The sequence below is a fragment of the Chlorocebus sabaeus genome, chromosome 22, assembly GCF_047675955.1.
Source record: "Chlorocebus sabaeus isolate Y175 chromosome 22, mChlSab1.0.hap1, whole genome shotgun sequence".
NCBI lineage: Eukaryota > Metazoa > Chordata > Mammalia > Primates > Cercopithecidae > Chlorocebus > Chlorocebus sabaeus.
The window spans coordinates 97,933,691-97,946,224 of NC_132925.1; the positions used below are offsets into that span (position 1 = coordinate 97,933,691).

Consider the following 12,534-nt stretch of genomic DNA (forward strand, 5'->3'; position numbering starts at 1 on the left):
TAAAAAAAAAATACAACTTCACTGTAGAAATTTGGACAATAGGGAAAAATGAATAGAAGAAAAAAGGGCAATTGTCCTATCACCTAAAGATAATCATTGCTTGACCGGGCACAGTGGCTCACACCTGTAATCCCAGCACTGTGGGAGGCCAAGGCGGGTGCATCACTTGAGGTCAGGAGTTCATGACCAGCCTGACCAACATGGTGAAACCCCATCTCTACTAAAAGTACAAAAATTGGCTGGGCATTGTGGTGTGTACCTGTAATCCCAGCTACTCGGGAGGCTGAGGTAGAGAAGTGCTTGAACCCGGGAGGCAGAGGTTTCAGTGAGCCGAGATTGCACCACTCTACTCCAGCCTGGATGACAGAGTAAGACTCCTTCTCAAAAAAAAAAAAAAAAGAAGATAATCATTGCTCATGTCTTGGTTTGTTTCCTTCTAGTTTCTGAGTTTGTTCTTTAATGGTTTAGTCGTGGTATAATTTTGTTTTTTGCCTTTCTCAATTAACATTATAACACTCATTCCTCTATGTAATAAAATTAAGTATACATTTTAATGTTGACAATATTTTGTCAGTTGATAATACAACTTAGTTAACTATTGTATTATTGAGTAGGTAGGTTATGTTTACTTAGCAGAAATTTTTTTCCCTTTAAAATTATTTTTTCTTTCTTGGCTATGAAAGTAGTGTGTATTAGTATAGCCAATAGAAAATGAGAGAAAAGTAGAATTAAAAAACACCAGCAGTTTCACTAATAACAGTAGCTATGTTGGTGAATATCTTCTGGTCATTTTTCTATAAATAATTCTTTTGCAAATTTATATTTACAGAGACATGCAAAAGAGTATGACACAAGTTTTAAAAAATTTATTTATTTATTTATTTAGAGATGGAGTCTTGCTCTGTCACTCAGGCTGGAGTACAGTGGCACCATCTCAGCACACTGCAACTTCTGCCTTCTGAGTTCAAGCAATTTTCCTGCCTTAGTCTCCCAAGTAGCTTGAATTTCAGGCTACTGAACGGCATGTGCCGTCACGCCCAACTGATTTTTGTATTTTTAGTAGAGACAACAGGGTTTCACAACATTAGTAGACAACAACAGGGTTTCACCATGTTGGTCAGGCTGCTCTTGAACTCCTGACCTCAAGTCATCCGCCCACTTCTGCCTCCCAAAGTGCCGGGATTGTTAGAGGTGTGAGTCACCGTGCATGGCCAAAAAAGTTTATTTTTAAGTTAGTGTTTTTCTGTGTTATTAGCCCTCATAACCATGATTTCTAATATCTGTATAGAATTCCACCAAATAAATGTCACCATTTTCTTATCCACTTACCAACTGTATATTTAGGTTTTTCTCAGTGGATGTAAGAGTTTTAGGAATTTCTTTTTAGAGTGAATGCTCTGTGTTTTTATAGGTCCGTCTCACCCATGAAATTAAACACAAGAATATTGTAACTTTTCATGAATGGTATGAAACCAGCAATCACCTCTGGCTAGTGGTGGAACTCTGCACAGGTAAGAAAGAGTATGTAAAAAGTGCTATGAATATTGTATTGAAAAAAAACATGCTGTAAGTTTTGTTACTTTTGATGTTATTTACTATGTTAACTTGAAAATCTATTGCTCTGTGGATATTAGGGAAGGGTGAAGAGCAAAGATGTTTGGGAAAAAGAATTATGTAAATTCAATTCCGGGTTGGGTTTACTTTGGTGTATTATTACATTACATACATAAAAATTTAGAAATGTTTTAAAGTGGTGATTAATTTATCAAAAATATTTTCCCAAGGAATAAAAATGAACATTTTAAGTTGACTAGCTATTATTTAGCTAATACATTTATAAAGTATCTTTTTGTTTTTGTGAAAATCATACTGTACCTCCTAAAATTTTAAGCAATGTGAAAAAGTACAAAGATGAACCAACAAATAATTAGAGATAACAAATTATATAGCTATTCCTTCATACAACTTTCTAGGACTATATACAGGGAGAAAGGTGACTAAATACATATTATCTGGGCTTTTAGTTTCAAAATTTTACGAGTTTAACAGGGAAAAAATGTAATAACCACTACGAAGTACTACTCTTAACTACTATGAAGTACTACTGTTAGTGTACTTCTGTTTATACATTGAGTAACAATAAAGGATAATTGACTATTGATATAATTATTACTAGCTTTGTGAATCTAACTTATCATATTGACACAGAATTTACAAAACTTAAGTAATTTGGATTAATAACTTACTTGATTTTATTTTTCTGAATCAATAGTACAGAATTATGGTTGAATTACTTCCATAGATGTACACATTGACAGAGTTATCAAGTGATAGTCCTAGAATTAGTTTTTTGCTTCAGCTGACCAGATGTAGCATCCTAACTGTAAAACATGCCTACGTCTGTAACGGCCCCTCACCCACCAAAACAAAAGAAAACCCCAAATACCTCTTCCCTTCATCATAGTAATTCATATTCAACTTTCCAATGCCAGCAGAGACTTTACTTTTTCTGAATTTGGCTGTTGTATTAATTTTTCATTTGTGTAGGTATATAGTAGGTATGTATATTAATATTTATGGGGAACATGAGATAGTTGGTACAGGCATGCAGTGTGTAATAAGCACACAGGGTAAATGGGGTGTCCATTTCCTCAAGCATTTATCCTTTGTGTTACAATCCAATTATATTCTTTTAGTTATTTTAAAATGTACAGTTCAATTATTATTGACTTTAGCTACTTGTTGTATTATCAAGTACTAGTTCTTATTCATTCTTACTATTTATTTTCACCCATTAACCATCCCCACTCCCCGCCACCTCCCCACTACTCTTCCCAACCTCTGGTAGCCATTCTTCTATTCTCTATCTCCATGATTTCAATTGTTTTAATTTTCAGCTCCCACAAATGAGGACATGCAATGTTTGTCTTTCTGTGTCTGGCTTATTTCACTTAACATAATGACCTCCAGTTCCAACTGTGTTGTTGCAGATGACAAAATCTCTCTTTTATGGCTGAATAGTATTCCCTTGTATATATGTACCATATTTTCGTTATCCATTCATCTGTTGATGGATTGGCTGTTGTAATCTTGACCCTTAAAAAAAAAAATTTGTTTCTGGCACTTAGATGGTAGAGGAGTAACTGGGACCTTGGAAGAATATAGCAATGGGATTCTCAATGTGCCTGACTTTGGCCTTTTATTTCATTAATGGCACATGCTAAGGGTTGTGATTATCTGTTAAGGAAAGGCATAGTCTTTTTTGCCATGCAGTACTTTGCAGAATGTGACTTGACAGCACAACAGTAAACGAGAGTATAATATGATTTAAGTGCACAGTTTTGGGGTATTTATCATTAGTATTTGCAGCTGTTAGGGTTATTATCCTTTCATCTTACCTGCTTGCCTCTCACCATTCGTCCATAGGGAGCAGGCACTTTCGTGAATCTGTCTCTGGTGCTTGGGCATAGACTTCTGTTGCAGCGCTTGGGCCACTGTATTCCCTCACGTGTGTTTTCCTCGACCAGAGTGTCAGGGTTTACTGTCTTGATCATTTTTCAGTGTTCGTATCTGTCAGCATGGAACGTCTCGGGTACTCTGTGATGGTAGGGGGTGAAAATGGGTGATTTTAATCAACTTCTTGCAGGTGGTTCCTTAAAAACAGTTATTGCTCAAGATGAAAACCTCCCAGAAGATGTTGTGAGAGAATTTGGGATTGACCTGGTTACTGGATTACATCATCTTCATAAACTTGGCATTCTCTTTTGTGACATTTCTCCTGGGAAGGTAATTCATGAAAGTTTTTAATTTTCTAACTGCTTCTGTCTCAATTTAGAGTGCTTTCTCAAAGATGTTTTTATTTTTAGATAACATTTTGGTATAGAACATCTTGAAATTTTAGTTAATCTTTTTTTAAAATAAAAGGATGCAGGGCACAGGTGGCTCATGCCTGTAATCCCAACACTTTGGGAGGCCGAGGCGGGCAGATCACTTGAGGTCAGAAGTTCAAGACTAGCCTGGCCAACATAGTGAAACCTCATCTCTTCTAAAAACACAAAAGGCCGGGCGCGGTGGTTCTTGCCTGTAATCCCAGCATGTTGGGTGGCTGAGGTGGGTGGATCATGAGGTCAAGAGATCGAGACCATCCTGGCCAAGATGGTGAAACCCCATCTCAACTAAAAAAAAATAAAAAAACAAAAAAAACCAAAAATTAGCTGGGCGTGATGGTGCACTCCTGTAGTCCCAACTATTTGAGAGGCTGAGGCAGGAGAATTGCTTGAACTCGGGAGGCGGAGGTTGCAGTGAGCTGAGATCGCACCACTGCACTCCAGCCTAGTGACAGAGCAAGACTCTGTCTTAAAAAAATAAAAACATAAAAAATAAAAACACAAAAAATAGCTGGGTATGGTGGTAGTCACCTGTAATTCCAGCTACTTGAGAGGCCAAGGCAGGGAGAATTGCTTGAACCCGGGAGGCGCAGGTTGCAGTGAGCTGAGGTCACACCACTGCATTCCAGCCTGGGATTCCAGCGAGATTCTGTTTCAGAAAAAAAAAAAAATAAAAGAAATAATGAAAGGAAATATATGGTACTGTATTTTAGCTGCCTGTATAAGTTGCTTTTTGAATGTGAAGTCTCCTTTTCAGAGCTCTTTGAGTAATCACTTAATTCTACTAACCTACATTGTAAATGTTGAACCCAATATGTCTATAAGATAAGGCCCTCTTAGCTTTTAAGTCATCGTACACATTTATGAACCACTGTTTTAGTTGATAGTGGCATTCTTGGCTATATATGTATGATTCCTGATATTATGGATCAAATATTTTCTCTTTTGGTAAAATTAATTATCCACAACTAAATGTCCTTCAGTATAGTAGAGTCATGAAACCTACTTGGTTTCTGAGTTGCAATCAACACCAACACTTAGAGGCTGTGTGAGCCCGGACAAGTTACCTTGCTTCTCTTTGCCTCAGTTTCTTTGTCACATGGAGATAGATTTTTCAAGATATTTGTGAGGATTACCTATTATATTTAGGTCAAGTTTCTAGGATACTTTTTGGTAAGTAGTATACTCACGGTGACATCAATTATTGTCTTTATAAGTACATACCCTGAGGAATTGTACATATTACTGGTCTGAGTTTTTACTTTTTCTTTAATATATGCCAAGGAAATAAAAAGCTGACTATTTCATTTAAGAATTTTATTTTTACAGGCCATCGGTATGAGAAGATAATTAAACCTAAAAAAGAAAACTCCATAAAGTCCTGTATAATGAATACTAGTTCTTGTTTGAAATATTCACATATGTGCCTCAAGTCTGCAGCTACTCGACTGTCATTGTAGTGCTGAAAGCAGCTGTAGATTAATTTGTAAATACCTGGCTGTGGCTGCATTTCAGTAACTTCATTTGTGGATATGGAAATGTGGATTTCATGTAATTCATTGTTACATGTCTAGAAATATTATTTTGACTTTTTCCTAACCATTTAGAAATACAAAAACCACATTTAAAAAATTATTTTATTTTTATTTTTTTGAGACACAGTTTCACTGTGTTGTCCAGGCTGGAGTGCAGTGGTGTGAGCTCAACTCACTGCAAACTCTGCATCCCGGGTTCAAGTGATTCTCCTGCCTCGGCCTCCTGAGTAGCTGGGACTGTAGGCGTGTTGCAAATTTTTGTATTTTTAGTAGAGACAGGGTTTCACTGTGTTGGCCAGGCTAGTCTCAAACTCCTGACCTCAGGTGATCCTACTGCCTTGGCTTCCCAAAGTGCTGGGATTACAGGTATGAGCTACCATGCCTGGCCAAATCCCCCCCCTCCTTTGTTTACTTACTTTTTTTTGTGTGGCAGTTTTCAGATAGGGTTTTTTTTTTTTAATTTTAATCCGACACTCTTTGTTTATAGCTGTACAAGGCAGTGGCCAGGGTTTGTCCCAGAGACTGTAGTTTGCTGATATCTATATGGGAGTTGTTTAATGAGATTTATTATCAGCTGTTATGATCTGAAAAACTCAGGCTGCTTTGTAACCTAAACCTGTGTTCTAGAACAGGGGTTAGCAAAGGTTAGGCAGGATTCCTATTTTTGTAAGTACACTTTCACTGGAACACAGCCACGACCTTTGGTTTATGTAATGTCAGTGGCTACCGTTGTGCAACAACAGAATTGAAGTATGAGATTCCATTGAAATGAAATGACATTGAAGTATAAAAGACTGTATGGCTCATAAAGTCTAAAATATTTATTAGCTGGCTCTTTACCGACCACAAAAAAATCTGCCGATCCCTGCTAGTGGTCCTCTGGACCAGCAGCATTAGATTGACCTGGCACTTGGTAGAAATGAGCCCCATCCCAGACCTGTTGAAGCAGAAACTCTGGGGGTAGTGACTGGTAGTCCGTGCTTTAACAAGTCTTCCAGGGGATTCTGACGCTCACATAAGTTTAAAAGCCACTATTGTAGACCAGCAGACATCCTTAGTATGTATTTGTGACTAGAAGTTAAGAGTTAACTTCACATTGCCTTTATTTTAATTTTATATTTTTGAGACAGGGTCTCGCTGTCATGCAGAATGGAGTGCAGTGGCGCAACCTTGGCTCACTGCAACCTCCGCCTCCCGGGTTGAAGTGATTCTCATGCCTCAGCCTCCTGAGTAGCTGGGATTATAGGCGCCCGCCACCATGCCCAGCTAATTTTTGTATTTTGAGTAGAGACGGGGTTTCACCATGTTGGCCAGGCTGGTCTCGAACTCCTGGCCCCAAGTGATCTGCCCGCCTCAGCCTTCCAAAGTGCTGGGATTACAGGTGTGAGCCACCGCACTTGACCCTACATAGCCTTGAAAAACCACAAAGCCACCTGACCCATTGTACCTATCTAGAAATACTTTTAATAGAGGAAATGGTAAAAGTAACAGAACAGTAGTTCCTGGCATGTTTTCAGCAATCCATAGATTCTAATCACTAATTATATTAGCAGACTTGAGCATTTGTCACATGCCAGCGACTGTTACAAACCCTTCACTTGTGTAACTTCGATTAATCCTTGCAACCGTCTGAAGAGTTTGGTATTATTTTTCCCATTTTATAGGTGAAGAGATTGGGGATTAGAAAGGTTAAATATGTTCTTCAAGGTCAGACAGCAAGTAAATGGTGGACCTGGGTGTAAAATCCAGATCTCCAACTTTAATCTTAACTCTACATTATGCTTCCTCACTTGAATAAACAACACCTCAGGCAGCTGGGTTTTCAAATCCTGTTATAGCTGACACTGAGGCTTGGCAAGTGCAGAGTGTTTTATTTTCATCATTGTTTATCTTTCCCCAAACCTGAAGTTTTCCACTTTGGTTATATGATGAGTTCATTATATAGAGCTGAGAATAAACAATTGAATTTTGTATTTGATTATTAAAAAGTTGGATTTATTTTTCTTTAGCTTTTTAAAAAAATTATAAGCATTTATTTTTCTGAGTTCTGATGGAGAAAGAATAGCAATGCTCGAAAGTTCTTTAGTGCAGTTATAAGAGGTACTGATATATGTACAAATTAAGTTGATTTTTCTTCTGAAAACATTTATTTGATCTTCATAGATACTCTTGGAAGGGCCTGGCACACTGAAGTTTAGCAACTTTTGCTTGGCAAAAGTGGAAGGTGAAAATTTGGAAGAGTTCTTTGCTTTGGTGGCAGCAGAGGAAGGAGGAGGTGATAGCGGGCAAAATGTCCTGAAGAAAAGCATGAAAAGTAGAGTCAAAGGTATGTGGACCTGGAATACTTAAAGATCGTAACTCTAGTTGTGGACCATGCAAGTCCTGTATTTAGGAGACAATGTCAGTCTTTTGTTTTGCCACTCATATGACATATTGAAAATGGTAATAACTAGCAGACGTAGTCTGGACATAGGAATGGCTTTGTCCATGGCCTAAAGTATTCAATGTGGATCTACTCTGTAAGGCCTGGGGAACCTTAACAAAGCCTGCATTTCGTCTTCAGCTTTATGTTTTACTAAGCACTCATTAGCACATAGGAGGGGAATGGTGCCTGGCACATTAGTGGTTCAATAGAAATTAGTTGAGTGAATGATATTCTACAGTTGAAATATATTTCTTTCTTTCTTTTTTTTTTAATTTAAGTTCTGGGGTACATGTGCAGAACGTGCAGGTTTGTTACATAGCGTGCAGGTTTGTTACATACACACGCCATGGTGGTTTGCTGCACCCATCAAGCCATCATCTACATTAGGTATTTCTCCTAATGCTATCCCTCCTTTAGCCCCCCGACCCCCTGACAGGCCCAGGTGTGTGATGTTCCCCTCCCTGTGTCCATGTGTTCTCATTGTTCAACTTCCACTTACAAATGAGAGTGTTTGGTTTTCTGTTCTTGTGTTAGTTTGCTGAGAATAATGGTTTCCAACTTCATCCATGTCCCTGCAAAGGACATGAACTCATCCTTTTTTATGGCTGCATAGTATTCCATCGTGTATATGTGCCATATTTTCTTTATTCAGTCTATCATTGATGGGTGTTTGGGTTGGTTCCACGTCTTTGCTATTGTGAATAGTGCTGCAATAAACATATGTGTGCATGTGTCTTTATAGTAGAATGATTTATATTCCTTTGGGTGTATACTCAGTAATGGGATTGCTGGGTCAAATGGTATTTCTGGTTCTAGATCCCTGAGGAATTGTCCTCCACAATGGTTGAACCAATCTACATTCCCACCAACAGTCCAAAACGGTTCTATTTCTCTACAGCCTTGCCAGCATTTTTGTTTCTTGACTTTTTGATAATTGCCATTCTGACTGGTGTGAGATGGTATCTAATTGTGGTTTTGATTTGCATTTCTCTAATGATCAGTGATGTTGAGCTTTTTTTCATATGTTTGTTGGCTGCATAAATGTCTTCTTTAGAGAAGTGTCTGTTCATATCCTTTGCCCACTTTTTGATGGGGTTATTTGCTTTTTTGTAAATATGTTTAAGTTTCTTATAGATTCTGGATATTAGATCTTTGTCAGATGGGTAGATTGCAAACATTTTCTACCATTCTGTAGGTTGTCTGTTCATTCTGATGCTAGTTTATTTTGCTGTGCAGAAGCTCTTTCATTTAATCAGATCCCATTTGTCAATTTTGACTTTTGCTGCCATTAGTTTTGGTGTTTTTGTCATGAAGTCTTTGCCCATGCCTGTATCCTGAATGGTATTGCCTAGGTTTTCTTCTAGAGTTTTTATGGTTTTAGGTCTTACATTTAAGTCTTTAATCCATCTTGAGTTAATTTTTGTATAAGGTAAAAGGAAGGGGTCTAGTTTCATTTTTCTGCATATGGCTATCCAGTTTTCCCAACACCATTTATTAAATAGGGAATCCTTTCCCCATTGATTGTTTTTGTCAGGTTTGTCAAAGATCAGATGGTTGTAGATACCTATTTTGAGGTCTCTGTTCTGTTCCATTGATCTGTTTTTGTATCAGTACCATGCTGTTTTGGTTACTGTGGCCTTGTAGTATAGTTTGAGGTTAGGTAGTGTGATGTCTCCAGTTTTGTTCTTTTTGCTTAGGATTTTCTTGGCTATGTGGGCTCTTTTTTGTTTCCATATGAAATTTAAAGTAGTTTTTTCCAATTCTGTGAAGAAAGTCAATGTAGCTTGGTGGGGATAGCTCTGAATCTATAAATTACTTTGGGCAATATGGCTATTTTCATGATATCGATTCTTCCTATCCATGAGGATGGAATGTTTTTCCATTTGTTTGTGTCCTCTCTTATTTTCTTGAGCAGAGATTTGTAGTTCTCCTTGAAGAGGTCCTTCACATCCCTTGTAAGTTGTATTCCAAGGTATTTTATTCTCTTTGTAGCAATTGTGAATGGGAGTTCACTCATAATTTGACTCTCTATTTGTTTATTATTGGTGTATAGGAATGCTTGTGATTTTTGCACATTGATTTTGTATCCTGAGACTTTACTGAAGCTGCTTATCAGCTTTAGGAGATTTTGGGCTGAGACGATGGAATTTTCTAAATATACAATCATGTCATCTGCAAACAGAGACAATTTGACTTCCTCTCTACCTATTTGAATACCCTTTATTTCTTTCTCTTGCCTGATTGCCCTGGCCAGAACTTCCGATACTACATTGAATAGGAGTGGTGAGAGAGGGCATCCTTGTCTTGTGCCGGATTTCAAAGAGAATGCTTCCCGTTTTTGTCCATTCAGTATGATATTGGCTGTGGGTTTGTCATAAATAACTCTTATTATTTTGAGATATATTCTATCGATACCTAGTTTATTGAGAGTTTTTAGCATGAAGGGGTGTTGAATTTTGTCGAAGACCTTTTCTGCATCTATTGAGATAATCATGTGGTTTTTGTCATTGGTTTTGTTTATGTGATGGATTACGTTTGTTGATTTGTGTATGTTGAACCAGCCCTGTATCCCAGGGATAAAGCTGACTTGATCATGATGGATAAGCTTTTTGATGTGCTGCTGGATTCGGTTTGCCAGTATTTTATTCAGGATTTTCGCATCGATGTTTATCAGGGATATTGGCCAGAAAATTTTTGTTGTTGTTGTTGGTGTATCTCTGCCAGGCTTTGGTATCAGGATGATGCTGGCCTCGTAGGATGAGTTAGGGAGGATTCCCTCTTTTTCTGTTGTTTGGAATAGTTTCAGAAGGAATGTTATCAGCCCTTCTTTGTACCTCCGGTAGGATTCGGCTGTGAATCCATCTGGTCCTGGACTTTTTTTGATTGGTAGGCTATTAATTACCGCCTCAATTTCAGAACTTGTTATTGGTCTATTCAGTGATTCGACTTCTTCCCGGTTTAGATGTGGGAGCGTGTATATGTCCAGGAATTTATCCATTTCTTCTAGATTTTCTAGTTTATTGGTGTAGAAGTGTTCATAGTATTCTCTGATGGTAGTTTGTATTTCTGTGGGATCAGTGGTAATATCTCCTTTTTCATTTTTATTGCATCTATTTGTTTCTTTTCTCTTCTTTATTAGGTTTGCTAGCGATCTATTTTGTTGATCATTAAAAAAAAAACAGCTCCTAGATTCATTGATTTTTTTTTTTTTGAAGGGTTTTTTGTGTCTTTATCTCCTTCAGTTCTGCTCTGAAATTAGTTATTTCTTGTCTTCTGCTAGGTTTTGAATTTGTTTGTTCTTCTCTAGTTCTTTTAATTGTGATGTTAGGGTGTCAATTTTAGATCTTTCCTGCTTTCTCTTGTGGGCATTTAGTGCAGTAAATTTTCCTCTAGACACAGCTTTAAATGTGTTCCAGAGATTCTGGTACATTGTGTCTTTGTTCTCATTGATTTCAAAGAAGTTCTTTATTTCTGCCTTCATTTCGTTATGTACGCAGTAGTCATTCAGGAGCAGGTTATTCAGTTTCCATGTAGTTGTGTGGTTTTGAGTGAGTCTCTTAATCCTGAGTTCTAATTTATTGCACTGTGGTCTGAGAGACTGTTTGTTATGATTTCTATTCTTTTGCATTTGCTGAGGAGTGTTTTACTTCCAGTTATCAGGTTGATTTTAGAGTAAGTGTGATGTGGTGCTGAGAAGAATGTATATTCTGTTGATTTGGGGTGGAGAGTTCTGTAGGTGTCTATTAGGTCCCCTTGGAGCTGAGTTCAAGTCCTGAATATCCTTGTAATTTTCTGTCTTGTTGATCTAATATTGACAATAGGGTGTTAAAGTCTCCCATTATTATTGTGTGGGAGTCTACATCTCTTTGTAGGTCTCTAAGAACTTGCTTTATGAATCTGGTTACTCCTGTATTGGGTGCATATATATTTAGGATAGTCAGCTCTTCTTGTTGCATTGATCCCTTTACAATTATGTAATGGCCTTCTTTGTCTCTTTTGATCTTTGCTGGTTTAAAGTCTGTTTTATCAGAGACCAGGATTGCAACCCCTGCTTTTTTTTTTTTTTGCTTTCCATTTGCATGGTAAATATTCCTCCATGCCTTTATTTTGAGCTTATGTGTGTCTCTGCATGTGAGATGGGTCTTCTGAATATAGCACACTGATAGGTCTTGACTCTTTATTCAATTTGTAAGTCTGTGTCTTTTTAATTGGGGCATTTATCTTGTTTACATTTAAGGTTAATATTGTTGTGTGTGAATTTGATCCTGTCATTATGATGCTAGCTGGTTATTTTGCCCGTTAGTTGGTGCAGTTTCTTAATAGGGTCGATGGTCTTTACAATTTGGTATGTTTTTGCAGTGGCTGGTACTGGTTTTTCCTTTCCATGTTTAGTGCTTCCTTCAGGAGCTCTTGTAAGACAGGCCTGGTTGTGAGAAGATCTCTCAGCATTTGTTTGTCTGTAAAAGATTTTATTTCTCCTTTGCTTGTGAAGCTTAGTTTGGCTGGATATGAAATTCTGGGTTGAAAATTCTTTTCTTTAAGAATGTTGAATATTTGCCCTCACTCTCTTCTGGCTTGTGGGGTTTCTGCTGAGAGATCTGCTGTTAGTCTGATGAGCTTCCCTTTGTGGGTAACCCAATGTTTCTCTCTGGCTGCCCTTAACATTTTTTCCATCTTTTTTTTTTTC

At 37.6% G+C, this 12,534-nt stretch overlaps 1 protein-coding gene across 9 annotated transcripts in view; it reads left to right on the forward strand.

Annotated features, from left to right (window-relative positions):
- The window catches only part of ULK4 (unc-51 like kinase 4), a 702,682-nt gene that overhangs the window by 23,115 nt on the left and 667,033 nt on the right, over positions 1 to 12,534 (forward strand). For all 9 annotated transcript variants that reach the window (XR_012090659.1, XM_073010314.1, XM_073010313.1 and 6 more), the window contains 3 exons: positions 1,412 to 1,511; positions 3,647 to 3,786; positions 7,586 to 7,748. Coding sequence is in view for 7 of the 9 variants with exons in the window: in XM_073010314.1 (XP_072866415.1) it covers positions 1,412 to 1,511; positions 3,647 to 3,786; positions 7,586 to 7,748 (403 nt within the window). In the remaining 2 variants the exon portion in view is untranslated. The remainder of the gene's footprint in view (positions 1 to 1,411; positions 1,512 to 3,646; positions 3,787 to 7,585; positions 7,749 to 12,534) is intronic.